Below are 19390 nucleotides of genomic sequence, written 5' to 3' on the forward strand. Positions count from 1 at the left end.
AGGCGGGAAGGCTGGACTGACGATGCAAAGCGCAAGCAAACTGATGATTTAGAGAATCGCACCCATATTAGAACAGCGAGATTGCGGTGTGAGGACAATGCAGCAGAGAATGAAGTGTCTGGTAGGGGGCTTCCTTGCTTCTGGGTGTTTTAGATTAGCTCGTTGTTCGACTCCTCTGTTTTTTTTTCTCTTGGTGGAGCTCTCCCCCTCCAACGTACGATCGGAAAAGCTTGAGAACCTGACGTAACGAATGCGCTCCCGGCTGCGTCGTTCTGCCTTCAGTAGGTGGGAAATCAAGAGGAGAGAAGGACGCCTTGTCAAATCTTTTGCAACATCACCGCCACTTCCACCTCACTCCACCCGCCCCCCCCCCCCCCCCCCACCCCAACGTTCCTTTCTACATCACATTACTTTACCACAAGGATGCACCAAGAGGTAGTATCTCCATACTTGGGAGACCAGTAAGGAGTCGTTATTCCTTGGATCTAAACTCCCTGGCTCTTGACTGTTACATTTTTTCTCTCGGATTAATCAAAGGACGGTCTGTTTTCTGGGCATCGGTGATTTTCCTCGCTTTTTAAAAAAAAAACAAATCTGCCCTTCACTTCTGCCTGTGTAGGTATTTCAGCCGCAAACTATGATCACCACCGCTTTGCTATTTATCCTTTCTTAAAAGCTGGAGCTTTGTTTTTGGTGACTGCACCAGAACGTGGGGGAAAAGTGCAAATGTTTGCTTAGAAACTTTGAGGTAAGGATGATGCTGCATAGCAGCCCAATTACCTACAAGCTATTTATGTGTTATTTTTTCTCTCTCCATGTAAAGATACTTTACACAACGTGCACCGAGGTTTTGGGACTGAGTAAACATCTGTAAAACGCCCTAAGACTCTGCACACCATTAAACCAAAGACCTTTATTCAGGGATTGAGCACGTGGTATTAATGGTAAAATCGGTGCAGTTAAACAGAAACTCTGCAAAGTACAGATATCAGCCAAATTTAAGACCATTTGGTTCTAAATAGTTACAAAATATCTTAACCGACTGGAGAGAAACAAATCAGAATAATACCATTTCTTATTTTAAACGTTATGAGATCTGCATGTCAGAAGCCGGGTAGGATAATCGTGCCATTCTGACCTTTGGGGTGTTAGCTTTAGCTCGGTGGGCACTGCTGAATTAGTGTGGCGATGGTAATGGGCGTCGCGAGGAGAAATTGCAGGGTCAGTGAGGAGGAAATACCAGATTCAGGCAGTGGACCGCCATGAATCGGATGTGTGCTAATTGAAAAAAATGAATTGTCAAATGTCTCAGCGCATCAAGCCATTTATTTAAGACAATCCGCTAGCTAGACTACAATAACTCAGGGAAGGGGTAAATGGGAGACTGTTCATATTCTGCTGCACCCTGTAAACTGTCTTTTTTTGGTTTGCTGTGTGCATTTGATCCAATGATTAAAATTAGTGTTTTCTGTTGTTTCCCACCCTTTACAACTATCAGCTTCCCTTTGGATGTAAAATGTCATTCTGTATTACACGGTCAGCAGCCTATTCAGTCAGATGAATTCAGTAACGACATGGTTAATCGCATATGCTTAGTAGAAAGATTTGATCCGCTCCATCCTTCAAACTCAGGCTATACCGTGGGTTTCTTTTTTTATATTGTTAACAAGTGTTTTTCGCAAAGCGATGTTTCACAAATCCCAACTCATTGGCAGCTAATTAGTCTGACGCATTTGGATGTCATTAGATCAAAAAATCAGAATCTGTGATCCTTGCTATTGGGAGAAAACTGTGGATTTGGATGTAAACCTGTTAGACATCAGTTATGATGCATCAGGCGAAAGGGATCCCCAAGTACCTCTCACAATGGAGCTGTTTCCTGGTAACAGATCAGACCAACGCTTTAGAATGGGCTGCACTAGAATAAAATAACTAGGGGTAATTACACAGTAATTAGCAGCCACCAAGGCAGAAAGTGACGCTCAGAATGTTTCACTGAGTTTGAATCACTTCATTCCCGTTAACTCCTTCGCCATTCAAGAGGATCTCACTTGAATGGGTGCGAGGCAATATCACTTTGGTGTCTCAGCATCCATCCAATCCTGCAGGGCATCAAGGGGGGTGGGGGTGAAATCTCACTACAAGTAATGTACCCTTAAGGGCTGGCTAAGTGCCAGCGATTTTAACCGAACTCTTACTGCAAACAACTACATTAAAGCAAACGGGCTCAGATTAATTGACTCCATTCAGTCGGTCCTTGCTACCCCCGTACAACACGTTTCTCTAGCAAACGGAATAGTCCAGGTCTCACCAAGTGTAGACAGGGTGACAAAGCAGAATTGGCGGCTGCTTTGATTATCAAGAGGCTCTGTCTATTCTCCACTAGAATTTCCTTGTATTTATTTTAAAAAAAACAAAATGTGTGTTCTATCTTGAATAGAGCTCCCCTCCCACAAAATGGGCAAAGGGAAGAAAATGTTCTCTTGAAAGCAGTGGGCAGCTTTAATATCGCCCACGATCCAGCCCAGCGCTAATCCTGCCACCTTTTCTCTGCCTCTTCCCTGTTTCAGCTCGTACAGATGGCTTTGTTATAACACACTAACTTTTAACAATATGCTGATGCATTATGAGTCAGACAGTGCGATCTGCTTCTACACCTCGCTCCACACTGTATATGTTTTCTGTGTTTGTCACGCGTGTTTTTTGTTTGCTCTGTTAAGCTCGACACCCGTCGATCAAAGTAGAGCGCTCCAAGAGTCCCGTTATTGTCACCAATGGCCCCTTATCCCGGTTAGCCGGTGTCCGGTACCCTCCCGTCTCCTTCTTCCTCGTTGCCAATTTACAAAGCGCGATTGAAAGACGATCTGCATGATCATTGCACAAGCGGGAGCCGGGATGAGGAAATGCAATCAGTTGTGGGGATGCAGAACGCTCGGTGGATAAGTAGTGTGCAATTCCCACAGGGAAATGCCATAAGGGGGAGCAGTGCGTCTTGATGTGCAACAAGAGAAATACGCTGTCAATGCGTAAGCTAAAATAGGTACCCGAGCGAATCCTAGACCCACTCTCTCAAAGGTCCGGCGGGTTGTAGACCTGCACCAACATCTATTGTCTCCCTCAGTCTTTCGTGTAGTCTTGGTAAAGGCGGTATTATTAGAAAACGGTTAAGCGAGAAAGGTTTGTGAATTGCCATTCATGGGCTAATGTTTCCTTAATGCATGCCTGGTCTTAAATCAGGGGAAGAGCGAGGTACAGGCAGAGAAAGCTCAGGCTTCTGTTTCTGCCACAACGCAGCAGCTATTAGAGGTAGGTACGGCGCTAGACCAGCGAACAAAATCAGAGCAAGCCCTGGGCTGCTCAATGCGGAAAGGAGATTCAATCTTGCTTTTTTTTGGTGGGGGGGGGGGGGGGAAGAAAACACATATGGGAATAAATGTCGGGAATGTTCAATACACGACGGTGCTATTACCAAACACAGTGTTATTATACACCTATTAAAACGGGCAAAACTTCATTGAACTGAACATATTGCAAGCTGCATATACCTGAGATCGAAATCCGTCAATCGCAAAACAATTAATCTACAAGTCAGTTCATTTTTTTTTTTAGAAAATAGAATACAGTTAAATCAATGAGAAGGTCAGTCTATGATTACTGACGATATAGTATTGTCGGAATGCATACAAAAAATATTCAAAATAATCCGAGTGGAAGATGGTTGCCTCATTGTCCTGAAGTGTTATAGTTTCATGACTATAAAAATACATCTTTACTAGTGCAGTTAATTGTAATTATAAATGAGGTATAACCTGTTCTAACTCTCGAGGCCCTGGTTAGTGAAGTTAGATGCTTCTCGGTAACAGAAGCTTTATTGGCATGGGTAGGCTGTTAAGTGCGTTCTTTTCAGCAGTTTAAGGCTGCAATGTGAAAATCACTAAATGGCAATTAGTTTTGGGGTGTTTATCCGATAATCAGGAGAGACAAGCTGCATTTTAATTGGCGCTAATTATCAAAATATTTTTTAAGTTTGAGGACGTGTCGTCCCAGAATCTATTAAAAACAGGAAGCTGCCGAGTCTTTTTAAGCACCTGCGTGAAAATAAGTTTCTTGGTGTCTTCGTATTCTCAGGGGGGGGGGCACCACAAAACAGAGGGCGGGGGAATTAAGCAACAGGACGTCTTTGATCTGACACTTCAATTCTTAAATGCCACAAGCTCCAGGGAATTCCATGAAGGGCAGTTGGCTTGCTGGGAGAGTTAGGGAGCAAATCGATTTAAAAAAAACAGCCATGTCGAAGATGACTTTAAGATAGTCTACATGTTTATGTTCTCAAGGATATTAAAAGAAAGTGATACCTGTCCTTTTTTATAATTTCAGATTCAATTTTAACTGTTGTGACCTCTGTCTGAAGCTGGTTATCCATCCTGAAAAAAAAAACATGATAATGTATCATTTATAAATCCAAGTACATTGAATACACTACAAGCTCACGCAGCTTTGGAAGGGAGACTCCGGCCGGGCCTCACAGGGTTATTCTGTTCAAATCATCAATCCCAGGAATTTACCAGCAGAGGGAGACCTAGGACAAACCTACAAAGAGTGCAATGAAATCATCTGCAGGTCTCTGTCTCTGAAAGTCGCTCCTGTTATGTCCATGGTCTGGGCTCTTGCTGCTATTTCCTTGGCGATTCTTGGGATAACTGACCTAGGATGAGGATCACTGAAACCTTGGTGATTGCCATATTTGCCGCCGCCGCGCTGTGGACTGTCCGCGGGTTTGACGTTGGGCAGCCCCCTTGCACCACTCTGGTCCAGGGCAAACTATTCGGATACTTCTCCTCTTCAATGGTCTTTGCTTCCAACTCCTCGGTCTGCTCCTGGATTATCCAAAACCCCGACCCGAGGCGATACACGCTCTACATGAAGGTGGTCAAGACCAGCAATATCTGCGAGCGGCACCAGATCCGCACCTATCAGTTCGACTCGTTCCTGGCCAGCACCCGCACCTATCTGGGTATGGAGAGCTTCGACGAAGTGCTGAACCTCTGCGACTCCTCCGCCCGCTATGCCTTCCTCCAGTCCAGCAAGCAGTACCTGCAAATGAAGCAGATCTCGCCCGGGAACGGCGCCCGGCCAAGGGCCAGGGGCGGCAGGGTCAAAGACAAGGAGTTTTCTGCCGAGTATCTGGTGGTGGGCAACAGGAACCCCAGCAAGGGAGCTTGTCAAATGCTCTGCAAGTGGCTGGAGACCTGCCTGGCCGTCAGCACCAGCGCCCGTCCCTGTGGCATCATGCAGACCCCTTGCTTCTGCTCCAGGGGCGACAGCGTGGGTCAATCCACCGAGATGCTGGGGCTGAATAAAAAGGGAGACAGTTGTTTGAAAGACGGCGTCTACCTGGAGCACTGCATCAGGAACCCAAAAGAGAACACCGGCTCGGATTCCCGCGGTAAGTGACCGTAAGGGTTGTCCACCTCCCGGAGCCCCTGCTGCGTTCCTTTCGAGTTCTCTTAAATGTATGTTTTCGCTGGAAGTAGCGCGCACTGTTTTCCTTTAAGTTCCCTTGCTGCGGCGTTTCTTTTCTATTAAAAAAGGGAACCCTGCCCACTCGACTTGAATTGCAAAGATTGTTTCTGTAAACGAGACATTTATGGATGAGCTCTGTTTCTGAGTGAAGGTGCAGTGAGTGTACAGAGATTTAGCTGCTCAAATTTAGCTGCTCAATGAGTTTGGAGGAGGAATTGAGAGCCCATTGACCCGGCGATCAAGCTGCAGAAACCCATAGGGGCGCGAATGTAAAGGGTTCTTGGAGAATTAGCAGTGAGTTTCTCACTGATTTATATTCCAGCACCTCCAAGCATTTCAGCCTCTCTCACGGAGTTCTTCAAATGATGTGACTTCAAATAATTAAACTAAACCTTTCATTGTTTCCACGCTTTCTCACTAAATCCGTACTAACATTTTGTGGTAACCTGATTCCAATCCGAGTAGCGATTTCACTCGAGTTGTGCATTTTCTAATGAGTTTTAAGTTAAACTTTCCGAACGTTTAAATGCACCTGTTGATTCTTTTGCTGCCATGTCAGTGTCCTTGCAATAAAAGCGACTTCGTCTGGTTTTAATTTTTCAGAGGTGGTGGGGAGGTGTTGTTGTAATTTGGCAGCAATTGTTTTTTTTTAAGTGAAATGGGATTTCGTTATGTTTTCTGATTGTCATAGCTCCGCTTCTCAATCAGTTTAAGCGCAGAAAGGTTACTGGATTCTGAAAATAATGAACAGCTTTGCCTGTGAAGCTCTGAAATTCCTGGACACTTCTTGAAATGTAAAGCCGGGTTTATAAATGACGCTGGTTCTCAGCCAGTTCCTACCCAGGGGTGGCGTACAGGCACAATGCAGTAAAACATCGAAGTCAAGATTATTCTTCACTCTTTCCCCTAATAACATTGAGTTCCTTCAGTTCAAAAATACAGTTCTTCCAAACACTACAACTTTCTCACTATTGGCCATTATAAATAGCTCATTATCTAGACTAAGATGTTTTATTCTTCCCTTCAGAGCGTTACCGTGCCATTTCATGGGATCTCCGCCATTGTATTGTTTAGAACAATACTATAACGTGTCCAACTGCGCACGATAAACGCGCGCCCCTCCCCACAAAAAAGAAAGCCCTGTAGATTTTGGAAATCTGAAACAAAAAAAAAACTCCTGCTTCATCTGTAGAGAAAATCGAGTTTCAGGTGTGCATCCTTCGTCAGAACTGCAAGATATTGCGACGAAAAGCATTTTAAAAAGAAGCAGACCAGCGGGAAAGGGGGAGGGACACACACACGGAAAGCAATAGTGGAAAACAGGCGATGGTTAGATGGCAGAGGTGAAACTAAATTATAGATGTTCTTGGTAAAGTGGATGTGGATTATGCTTGTATGCAGTATTTAAATCTTCAATGTATTTTAATCATATTTTGTGCCATCTAATTGCCATTGCTTTTACAGTACTCTAGGGGAAAGAGTGGGAAGTCCAGGTGTGGTGCTATGCTAGATGTGTAATGCTTCAGTCATTTTTTTCCCTTTTTTGTTGTTTACCTTGATGTACAATCAAAGAATGCTTTTGGTATTCTTATGAGAACGATGGCAATTGTCAATGGCCCCAAACACTTATTCACAGCTTAGATATTGTACCATGTATGCTTGGTGCTGTTACTTGTCAAGATAATACACGATGATTTATGGCATATATAGAATAGTGAGTTGAGAATGAGTCTCACTGCAACACATTTGGGGTGGGCGACAATATCACAGACTGCAGAAGTGAAACTGACTGGCTTGTGTTGACGTAAGGTTTGTTTACATTAGTATCAAAAAGTTTTACTTATTTGCCTTGTGTCTCTGTCGGCCATCTTTCCTTGCTCGTCACTATTCAATGTCTTCAATATATGGTAGGGTTTTACTAAATCAATGGTGAAGTTCGCAGCATTTATTTAATGACTACCTCAAGCCATGGTTTACTGTTGGTACTTTGCAACTGACAGTAGATGGCTGATGCAAGGTGTCATCTCAAAACACGGGAGATATCAGAGATGATTCTGTTAGGAAAAGGCAACCCATCATTGCAGCTGCATCAGACCATTGGCAGATCTTGTTGGCTGAGGTAATTCGCAATTATTGGGAGCTTTAAACAAAGTATATTGCTGGCAGATGGCTATTGTATAATGGCTAAATGTGGATCATCTAATAAAGAGGGCAACATAAATGAGGTAGGTTAGATTGAATGGATGGCATATAACAGGGTGCTTATTTTTGGAATAGATCCTTTATAGATGATGCCACCATATACAACGAATGGACACCACAAAGTGCTACTGTGAGGACATGAATCATACAGAAGGTATAATTAGGTATCCAGGAACAGCATATAAGAGGCAGGAGTGTGTATTGCATGATGAAGTGGATGCATCTGAGAGTTTCTCCATGCCTTTTGATAATCCTACACATTTCAGAGCCTGGTGTAAAAACATACTATATCCCAAGAAGCCAGGAAACAAAATATTCATGTCGAGCGGTATATGAATTATCTCAATCATTTGGTGCAATAGGCCTCCAGATTATATCACATTGCTCTTTATAAGTTTGTTTACAGAATGACAAGAAGTGAACGATATGGAAAAGTATTGCATATGAGCCTCATGGGCAGGCAAGTAGTTAATTAATTTATCAACACTGCCATAAGGAACACTCGGACATAGATTGATGAGCATAATTCTCCCTCTAGCCAGTTCCTGAACTCATCAGGACCACTGCGGTGGTGGTGGTGGCAGGGAGGGGTGGGGGTGGGGGGGGAACGTGGTTTGGGGGCGATAAAGTTGTCGCAGTCCTTTATCGGGAATTGCTGTGTGGAGAATCATTGTTATGAAACCAGTGAGACAGAGAAGATCAGAGGTGCTGTGCTCACTCTCAGATACTCTCATGTATTTGCATAACATGGTGACTTGAGTGCCTTTCAAATTATTGGAATGTAATCTATGGAATTCCATCATAGAGTCATAGAGCCATTTGCAGCATAGAAGGAGGCCATCTGGCACATCACGTCCATGCCGGCTCTCCACGGAGCTATCAAGCCAGTCCCATTCCCCCACTCGATCCCTGTAGCTCTGCAAGTCTATTTCCCTCAAGTGGTCATTCAATTTTCTCTTCAAGTCATTGATTGTCTCTGCTTCCACCACCCTCATGGGCAGTGGTCATTACCACTCACTGCATAAAAAAGTGTTTCCTCATAATCCCCCTGTATCTCTTGCCCAAAACCTTCTATCTATGTCCCCTTGTCCTTGTACCAGGAGTTAATGGGAACAGTTTTTCCTTGTCTAACTTATCTAATTCTGTCATAATCTTGTACACCTCTATCAAATCTCCCCTCAATCTTGTTCTAAGGAGAACAAACCCAGCTTTTCCAACCTAACCTTGTAACTAAAATCCTCCATCCCTGGAACCATTCTGGGAAATCTCCTCTGCATCCTCTCAAGGACCCTCGCATCCTTCCTGAAGTGTGGTGACGGGAACTGGATGCAATACTCCAGTTGGGGCCTAAGCAGAGCTTTATAAAGTTTCAGCGTAACTCCCCTGCTTTTGCACTCAATGCCTCGATTTATGAAGCCCAAGATCCCATGTGTTTTACTAACCACTCTCTCAATATGTCCTATCACCTTCAAAGATTGATGCACATGCACCCCTAGGTCCCTCTGTTTCTGTACACTCTTTAGAACTGTGTCTTTAAGTCTATAATGCCTCTCCCTATTCCTTCTGCCAAATGCATCACCTCACACTTCTCTGTGTTAAATTCCATCTGCCATGTGTCTGGCTAGCAGAATGGGCAATCTGTGTTCTGTTGCAGGTGGTTCCTATCATAGAACCATAGAAGGTTTACAGCACAGAAAGAGGCCATTTGGCCCATCCTGTCTGTGCCAGCTGAAAAATGAGCCACCCAGCCTCATCCCACCTTCCAGCATTTGGTCCATAGCCCTGCAGGTTGCGGCACTTCAGGTGCATATCCGAGATCCTTTTAAATGAGTTGAGGGTTTCTGCCTCTACTACCATTTTGGGCAGTGAGTTCCAGATCCTCACCACCCACTGGGTGAAAAAAAAGTTTCCTCCTCTCCCTTTTAATCTTTATACCAATTGCTTTAAATCTATGCCCCCTTGTCACTGACCTCTTTGCTAAGGTAAACAGGCCCTTCACATCTACTCTATCCAGGCCCCTCACAATTTTGTACATTTCAATCAAATCTCCGCTCAGCCTTCTCTGTTCCAAGGAGGACACCCCCAGCATATCCAATCTTTCCTCATAGCTGCATTTTTCCAGTCCCGGCAACATCCTCACAAATCTCCTCTCCACCCTTGCTAGCGCAATTACATACTTTCTGTAATGAGGTGACCAGACCTGCACACAGTACTCAAGTTGTGACCTAACCAATGATTTATGCAGTTCCAGCATAACCTCCCTGCTCTTATATTTTATACCTCAGCTAATAAAGTAAAGGATTCCATATGCCTTCTTAACCACCTTATTGACCTGTCCTGCTACCTTCAGGAATCTGTGGACATTCAGTCCAAGGTCCCTCACTTCCTCTACACCTCTCAATATTCTCACATTAATCATGTATTCCTTTGCCTTGTTTGACCTTCCTAAATGCATTACCTCACACTTCTCCAGGTTGAAATCCATTTGCCACTTTTCTGTCCACCTGACCAGTCCATCAATATCTTCCTGCGGCCTACAGCTATCCTCCCCGCTATCAACCAAACAGCCTATCTTAGTGTCTTCTGCAAACTTTGTGATCATGCCCCCTACATTTACGTTAATATATACCATAAAAAGCAGGGAACCCAGTACTGAGCCCTGCGGAACGCCACTGGAGACAGCCTCCAGTCGCTAAAACACCCATCAACAATTACCCTTTGTTTCCTCCTTCGACTTTTTCAGTGGAAACGTTTGAGCAGATCTCAGCAGTAGCAAATCATTTGCTGCAACAAATAAGCTTCCCTCCTGTTCTCGTGGCTAGTTACAGATGCTAAGATCAGTGATCTAGTCACCTGGCCTTTCAGTTAACCAGGAAGTGATGTGTAAAAGGCTATAGAAGTTTTCCAGAAAAAAAAACATACAAGGAGAGGCTTTGGGGAAGGCTGCAGTATATTTATGTTGTTGGTATATATAGAATAAAAGCTGACTAAGTTTTACTTTACGAAGAAACTTCATCATAAGATTTTAGTTCATAATGGAAGTGTACGGGTGCAAGGCTTGCATTGGAAAGAGCAATAGAACAACAAAGAACAAATAACAGTACAGCACAGGAACAGGCCATTCGGCCCTCCAAGCCTGCGCCGATCTTGATGCCTGCCTAAACTAAAACCTTCTGCACTTCCGGGGCCCATATCCCTCTATTCCCTTCCTATTCATGTATTTGTGAAGATGTCTCTTAAACGTCGCTATCGTATCCGCTTCCACCACCTCCCCCGGCAGCAAGTTCCAGGCACTCACCACCCTCTGTGCAAAAATCTTGCCTCGCACATCCCCTCTAAACTTTGCCCCTCGCACCTTAAACCTATGTCCCCTAGTAACTGACTCTTCCACCCTGGGAAAAAGCTTCTGTCTATCCACTCTGTCCATGCCGCTCATAACTTTGTAAACCTCTATCATGTCGCCCCTCCACCTCCGTCGTTCCAGTGAAAACAATCTGAATTTTTCCAACCTCTCCTCATAGCTAATTCCCTCCAGACCATGCAACATCCTGGTAAACCTCCTCTGTACCCTCTCCAAAGCCTCCACGCCCTTCTGGTAGTGTGGCGACCAGAATTGCACGCAATATTCTAAGTGTGGCCTAACTAAGGTTCTGTACAGCTGCAACATGACTTGCCAATTTTTATACTCTATGCCCCGACCAATGAATGCAAGCATGCCGTATGCCTTCTTGACTACCTTATCCACCTGCGTTGCCACTTTCAGTGACCTGTGGACCTGTACGCCCAGATGTCTCTGCCTGTCAATACTCCTAAGGGTTCTGCCATTTACTGTATACCTCCCACCTGCATTAGACCTTCCAAAATGCATTACCTCACATTTGTCCGGATTAAACTCCATCTGCCATTTCTCCGCCCAAGTCTCCAACCGATCTATATCCTGCTGTATCCTCTGACAATCCTCATCACTATCCGCAACTCCACCAACCTTTATGTCGTCCACAAACTTACGGATCAGACCAGCTACATTTTCCTCCAAATCATTTATATATACTACAAACAGCAAAGGTCCCAGCACTGATCCCTGCGGAACACCACTAGTCACATCCCTCCATTCAGAAAAACACCCATCCACTGTTACCCTCTGTCTTCTGTGACCGAGCCAGTTCTCTATCCATCTTGCCAGCTCACCTCTGATCCCGTGTGACTTCATCTTTTGTACCAGTCTGCCATGCGGGACCTTGTCAAAGGCTTTACTAAAGTCCAATTAGATAACATCCACTGACCTTCCCTCATCAATCATCTTTGTCACTTCCTCAAAAAACTCAATCAAGTTAGTAAGACACGACCTCCCCTTCACAAAACCATGCTGTCTCTCGCTAATAAGTTTGTTTGTTTCCAAATGGTGTAAATCCTGTCCCGAATAATCCTCTCTAATAGTTTCCTACCACTGACGTAAGGCTCACCGGCCTATAATTTCCTGGATTATCTTTGCCACCCTTCTTAAACAAAGGATCAACATTGGCTATTCTCCAGTCCTCTGGGACCTCACCTGTAGCCAATGAGGATGCAAAGATTTCTGTCAAGGCCCCAGCAATTTCCTCCCTTGCCTCCCTCAGTATTCTAGGGTAGATCCCATCAGGCCCTGGGGACTTATCTATCTTAATGCTTTGCAAGATACCCAACACCTCCTCCTTTTTGATAATGAGATGACTGAGACTATCTGCACTCCCTTCCCTAGGCTCATCATCCACCAAGTCCTTCTCTTTGGTGAATACTGATGCGAAGTAATCATTTAGCACCTCGCCCATTTCCTCTGGCTCCACACATAGATTCCCATCTCTGTCCTTGAGTGGGCCAACCCTTTCCCTGGTTACCCTCTTGCTCTTTATATATGTATAAAAAGCCTTGGGATTTTCCTTAATCCTGTTTGCCAATGACTTTTCATGACCCCTTTTAGCCCTCCTAACTCCTTGCTTAAGTTCCTTCAATAGTTGTCTTTATTTATAGATCTCATTAAAAATTACTAATGCCATGCAAATTTAGTGTATATAAATTATTTAACTGCTGACTGAGTTATGGTGGCCCTTTCCTGAATGTAGAAGCTTCAGAGTTCATGTTGTTTTGAACACTAAGGAAATCAAGAGAAAGTGGAATTGAGGTAGAAGTTCAGCCATGATCTTATTGAATGGCAGCTCGGGCATGAGGAGTTATATGGCCTGCTCCTGCTTGTATTTCTTATGTTGCTTTGCTTATGTTATGTTGCAGAAATTAATGAGTTATGAGGATCTTTTACAGGAATGAGACAACATCTTCAATTCACTGGCATTGGTGAAATGTTTTGTTTTATTACTGGGATTTATAATTTATTCAGGAACTGTTTCTCCAAGATCGGGAATTCCTTCCCTAAACATTTCCACCTTTTCTCTCCTTTTAAGATGCTCATTAAAACCTACCTCTTTGGCCAGTGTTTTTGATTACCTGTCCTCATGTCTCCGCTTTTGCTTAATTGCCAATTTTAGTCTGATAAAGCTCTTGTGAAGCACCTTGCAACGTTTTACTATGTTCGAGGTACTACATAGATGATGATGACAATGTTGATGAATGTTCTTTGTTAACAGGATTCATTTGAAACTTTCAAGTTAGTGAAAGACTGAAACCAGGGCACTGATAGCTGATGTTCAGTCAAAAAATGCCCAGAAAATGAGTTTAGAATATTTGAGTATAATATTACTTACACAGTGTCTATCGATCGCATTGCCAAAATATATCAAAGGGCCTTACATTTTATTTCTGGAATGACTGTTGTGTTTTAAAGTGTGAGAAGTCAATAAAACTTACAAATAAATACATGAGACCATAACTTTTATAAATAAGGGAACAGCATGCTAAATCAGGTGAAGTTTCAGTAAGTTTTAATGTAAGTTTATTTTTCCTAGAATTTTTAAGTGATTTGAACTTAAGATATGTGGGTGTGATGTTATGTCAATTTGTTTTTGACATTGTCTTATTTTGAAAATGTGTGATGTTCTCAACCCCCTCCCCTGCAATATGTCTCATTTTTATTATTGTGATCATAAGATATTGAAAAAAGACTTTTAATTTCCCTCCTCCAGCATTGTGTAATGTACCATTCTTTAGCTGTCAGCTGCTCTATCCAGTGATCCCTTCTAGAATGTACAAGTGTGTGGGCATTAGGCAAGTACAATGCAAGGCTGTGCTCTGATACCCTCCACAGTTGAACAGCCTACTGACTTTCAGTGTCCAATAATGAATGAATATGTGAATGGTGTACTGAAAGATTCTTGTTTCACGTGAAACATATCCCAGCATGACTGAAAGCTTTCAGAAGAACAGGGAATCATTTTTAAAAAAACTTAATTTTATACCGCTGCATGTCGTACTTGTATTGATATATGTCGGTGATTGCATCCCATTCAGCGTTTGAAGAATTGTCTTCAAAAATAAGGCAATATATCATATGGGCTTTTTTGCCCATTCAATCTATTAAAAATGGACACAACTGTTGGTTTCTTAAGGAATATTGTACATGTCAAGATGAGATATTAGCCATTGGGAATGGAAGGACTTTTCCTTAACATTAAACATAATTATAACAAAGTTAGACACAAAATCAAGACTCCTCTATTTGGCTTCAAGGATGTGCCTTAGTCCCAAATTCAGAAGAACAACAGCAACAATAATAAGAACTTGCATTTATGTAGCACCTTTCAACATATGAAATACGTGAAGGTACTTCACACATAGGTGCTAAAAATGCTGAGCTGAAAGGAGAGATTAGAAGGGGTAACTAAAAGCTTAGCCACAGAGATGGGTCTTGGCATTTTCAAAGTGGCAAGACAGAGGTGTGAAATTAGGATCAATGTGGCTGAGCATTTTGTGTAGAAGATCAGAATTCAGAGAATGGAGCATTCAGGACAGGAACTGGATGATATTTTAGAGATTATTGTGGCAAGGCTAGGGAAGGATTTATTTTCAGATGACTATTTTAATTGTGATGTATTGAGGGATCGTGAACAAGTGTAGGACAGTAAGGATGGGAATGGTGGATGAGTGGTAGTGAAAGACAGAATCTATACAGCAAAGTTTTGGACAAGTAGAGTTTATTGAGGGAAAGGGGGCTTAACAAGTGCAGCCTTAGAATCGTCAAGCGTTGAAGTTAGGACGACAAGTGTTTCTGCGGCAAAGGGGATGAGGCAAAGGCCAAGGCAGGCAGTGTTGGAGAGTGAAGGTAAGTGGTCTTGGTGATGGATAGAGTGTAGGGTTTAAAGCTGAACTCAGAATTGAACATGATGCCAAGATTATGCACAGTCTGGGTCATCCTGAGAGAGTGACTTGGGAGGGGGATGGAATTGACAGCCAGGGAGCAGAATTTGTGACGAGGGCTGAAGATGGTAATAAAGGCTGAAGGTAATGGCTCTGGCCTTCCCACTTTTGAGTTGCAAGAAGCTGAGACACGTTCAAGACATGAGGTTAGACAGGAAGTCTGACAGTATGGACGAGGAGGGAAGGGGGTGCTCAAGGGGTTTGACAGAAGCAGTGGAGAGGTAGACTTGGGGACCAGCAGCATGCAATTGAAAGCTGATCTCATGCCTGCAGATGATTTCAAGGGGCAGCATGCAGATTTAAAATAAAAGAGACATTTATTATTGTCCACACCAGTCATCTGTGGCCTCTGAGTGAGATTGTCAATTATGCCAAATGAACTGTCAGTTTTATTGCTCTATGATGCTGATATCCAGGAACTGAATTGAAATTGCCCAACTTCATTTCCCAAAAAATCTTTGTTGCTACCAGTGGAGGCATAATGTTAGCTCATTAGGCTGGTGTGAACCTAAGTTTTGGAGATATTTAATCCATTGTGCCGTCCAATTCTTAACATTATTATATATCAAAGGAATTGTGTGTGCTAGGTGAATATTGTCATCAAAGTAAAGATAGTCAGTGCTAGGGAATTTATTTTAGGTTTTTGGCATTTTCTGTTTGCATCAACTTCTTGCACTGGTATAATAGTAGTTGCTTAATGAGTAATTGTTGGGAATTTTCTTTGGGATTATCCCAATTGGTGCAGCAACTTTGGAAGATCGTTGGGAAACCACAGAAACACTGCATAAACTGGGTTTTGGCCACTCTTCCACTGAAGCTGTTCAGGAAAATCCCTGAGAATATTCCCACTGAATATTCCCTCTGCGCTCCCTCAACAATGTGCTTTAACCTCAATGTTAGAAATATACCTCCGTCACCAGTGTAACATTTTCAGTGCCTGTACACCATGGGCAGAATTTTGTGTGACCATTTGAAGCAGGGATAGTGGCATGGGGGGGGACGGAGAATCGCATATGAAACGCTCTCCTGAACATCTGGATTCATGATGTCGGTTCCGGATTTAGTCAGTGGTGGGAAAGCACCAAGGTGGAATTGCCACCCCGAAGCAATGGGGATATATTTAAAATTTTTGAGCAGTTAATACCAATGCATTTGCATCTAATTTGTTGCAATTCAGTGGGAGGTTGGGATTCTGTGGAGAGCGAGCGACACTCATATGCCTTTGGGTTCACAACTGCTCAAAGCTGGTGGCACTGAGGCTTCAGTGCTGCAATGGGTAGACAGCCATGAACAGCACTACATAGGGGAAGATGGGGTGTGGAGGCCATTTCTGGACTGCAGTGCTGTGACCTCTGCAAGTGGGGGGTCGGGGCATCAGGGGCTCTACAAGGTGGGGGCTTGGGTTTGGGTGTATCAGGTGAATAAACATTTGGGTGAAATGTGTGATTGCCAATATTGCTGAATGAGAGGATTCGCCGTCAACAATAGTGGGCACTGAGGGCCATCAGGGAGTCTGCGGGAGGAATAGCAAAGGGACAGCTGCCAAGGCAGCACCAGAGAGCGTACCGAATTTGGATCAGCTACCTCCAAATGTTTGAGTGGCATTGTCATGAAGACTATGCCTCTCCAGGGAGGCAATCACCAACTTAGGCTGCAACTCGTCTTGCAGCGGGGCACATATGTGATTTGGGGGTCACCCTATGTCAGATCACTGTGGCACTGAACCTTTACACATTTGGATCATTCCAAGGATCCATCGGGGGCATGGGGTCTCCCAGATAGCAGCCCACCGCTGCATCAAGGAGGTGACCAATGCCCTGTTCAAGAGGGCTGGTGACTATGTGTGCTACCAGACTGACCCGAACAGTCAGGTTGAGAACCATTGGATTCAGGGTGATTACTGAATTTCCCAGGATGCAAGGAGTGATAGATTGTGTGCATGTGGCCATCAAGGCTCCTATGGATCAGCCATCCACCTGCATCAACAGGCTTTCGTTCCATCGACGTTCAACTGGTCTGCGACCACCGAAAGCGTTTCCTGCAGGTGTGTGCCCGCTTCCTGGGAAGCAGCCACGATGCCTACATACTTCGACAGTTCGAGATGCCACAGCTTCTCAGGCACCCCCGCTTGCCTTCAGGGATGGATTCTCGGGGACAAGGGCTGCCTATTCAAAACATGGCAACTGACGCCTGCGAAGAACCCTCGCAATGCAGCAGAGGAGAGATACAACACTTTCCACGGCTCCTTCCAAGCGACCATCGAGCAGGCCATTGTACTACTGAAAAGATTCTGCTTTCTCAATCGATCTGGTGGAGGCCTGAAGTATGCTCCTGCGAGGGTCTCGCATATCAAAGTGGTCTGCTGTGCTCTGCCCAATCTAACAATGCAGAGGGGAAGGCCTTGCTTGATGATGAGATGCCTGAGTGACACTCCTCTACAGATGACGAGGATGCAGAGGTGTAAACCACACTGGATGTTGAACCATTTACACTGAAAGCCAGGCAGATTGAGCAACGTGCCAAGGAGGCAAGAGACTGTCTCATAATTATCCGCTTTCAGCCACCCTAATGTCCAATCACAGAGAAACCAATAAAGACTGACCTCAATGCATGTAGTCTGTTGCTTTCTTTCCATTTGTGTTCCATCCCTCGTGCCCAGCCGAAACATGTACTAGTGCCCATGGGAGATCATATTTAAATGAGGGCTGGAATACCACTGAGGGAGAAGGGTGAAGTCAGTAGCTCGCAATTAAGAATAATCACTTTTACACAATGAGTATTAATGGCTTAAATAAAAGAAATTTTTTTTTAAATTCATTCATGGGATGTGGGCGTCACTGGCTGTGACAGCATTTATTGCCCATCCCTAATTGCCCTTGAGAAGGTGGTGGTGAGCTGCCTTCTTGAACCACTGCAGTCCATGTGAGGTAGGTACACCCACAGTACTGTTGGGAAGGGAGTTCCAGGATTTTGACCCAGCGACAATGAAGGAACGGCGATATAGTTCCATGTCAGGATGGTGTGTGAGTTGGACGGGTACTTGCAGGTGGTGATGATGTTCCCATGCATCTGCTGCTCTTGTCCTTCGAGGTGGTAGAGGTCGTGGGTTTGGAAGATGATGTCTAAGGAGCCGTTGTGCATTGCTGCAGTGCATCTTGTAGATGGTACACACTGCTGCCACTGTGCGTCGGTGGTGGAGGGTGTGAATGTTTGTGGATGGTGTGCCAATCAAGCGGGCTGCTTTGTTCTGGATGGTGTCGAGCTTCTTGAATGTTGTTGGAGCTGCACCCATCCAGGCAGTGGAGAATATTCCATCACACCCCTGACTTGTGCCTTGTAGATGGTGGACAGGCTTTGGGGAGTCAGGAGGTGAGTTATCCGCCACAGGGTTCCTAGCCTCTGACTTGCTCTTGTAGCCACAGTATTTATATGGCTACTCCAGTTCAGTTTCTGGTGAATGGTAGCTACTAGGATGTTAATAGTGGGGGATTCAGCGATGGTAATGCCATTGAATGTCAAGGAGAGATGGTTAGATTCTCTCTTGTTGGAGATGGTCATTGCCCGACAATTGTGTGGCGCAAATGTTACTTGCCACTTATCAGCCCAAGCCTGGATATTGTCCAGGAGTTGCTGCATTTCTACATGGACTGCTTCAGTATGAAGCATCATGTCAAATATCAAACACCCATGAACCCTCAAGCACTCTTTCTTTGGACATTTACGAGTGCTTCTATGAGGTGTGAACCCAGCGCCAGCAGCTGGGCTGGAAGCAGGCTGCTGATCAGGCTGCCTCGGCCTGTAATGAATTTGCTGGCTGTCCTCTTGCTGCCTGAGGCCTGGAATGCCTCGGCTGACTAAGGGTTTCCTGCACTGGTGCAGGACTCTTCTCGGGCATCGCAGCTGCTGAAGCTGGGCTCCCTGGTGGAGGGGCTGAGGAGCCGGTGTCCACACTCAGAGCGCACTGAGTAGAGCCCCAGCTGTAGAGGTCAGATTCTCCTCCTCCCTTTCAAGGCTCACTTGAACCTCCCTACTCACCAGAGAAGGACGAGGAGCTGGAGAAGCCTCCAGGTGCCTCGTCCTTCTCTGGCCCTGCCACTGCCGCATTTAACTCATGGCCAAGGTGATGGTGTGCAGGTATGTGTGCATTTGTGGGATCTGGCTCTCAATGGAGGAAGTCATGTGCTCACATGCTTGTGACATGGCAGCACTCATGGCATGGACAGACTCCCCAATCGTCTGCTCATGGCTGCCCATTGCCTCAGACATCTCCATCAGATGTTGCCTTACCTCTCTCTGCAACTCCAGCATGTCCTGCGCTGTT

At 44.6% G+C, this 19390-nt stretch overlaps 1 protein-coding gene across 11 annotated transcripts in view; it reads left to right on the forward strand.

The window, feature by feature from the left end:
- Positions 1-395: 395 nt before the first annotated feature.
- The window catches only part of adgrb1a (adhesion G protein-coupled receptor B1a), a 684782-nt gene continuing 665787 nt past the window's right edge, over positions 396-19390 (forward strand). For 10 of the 11 annotated variants that reach the window (XM_068031354.1, XM_068031357.1, XM_068031358.1 and 7 more), the window contains exons 1-2: positions 396-748; positions 4378-5446. In XM_068031354.1, the coding sequence (XP_067887455.1) occupies positions 4711-5446 (736 nt within the window). In that variant the 5' untranslated portion in view covers positions 396-748; positions 4378-4710. Of the gene's footprint in view, positions 749-3144; positions 3178-4377; positions 5447-19390 lie in introns of those variants that run through there. The other variant, XM_068031356.1, reaches the window with a different exon arrangement.

This window comes from Heterodontus francisci, chromosome 5 (genome assembly GCF_036365525.1).
Source record: "Heterodontus francisci isolate sHetFra1 chromosome 5, sHetFra1.hap1, whole genome shotgun sequence".
In the NCBI taxonomy this organism is placed as follows: Eukaryota; Metazoa; Chordata; class Chondrichthyes; order Heterodontiformes; family Heterodontidae; genus Heterodontus; species Heterodontus francisci.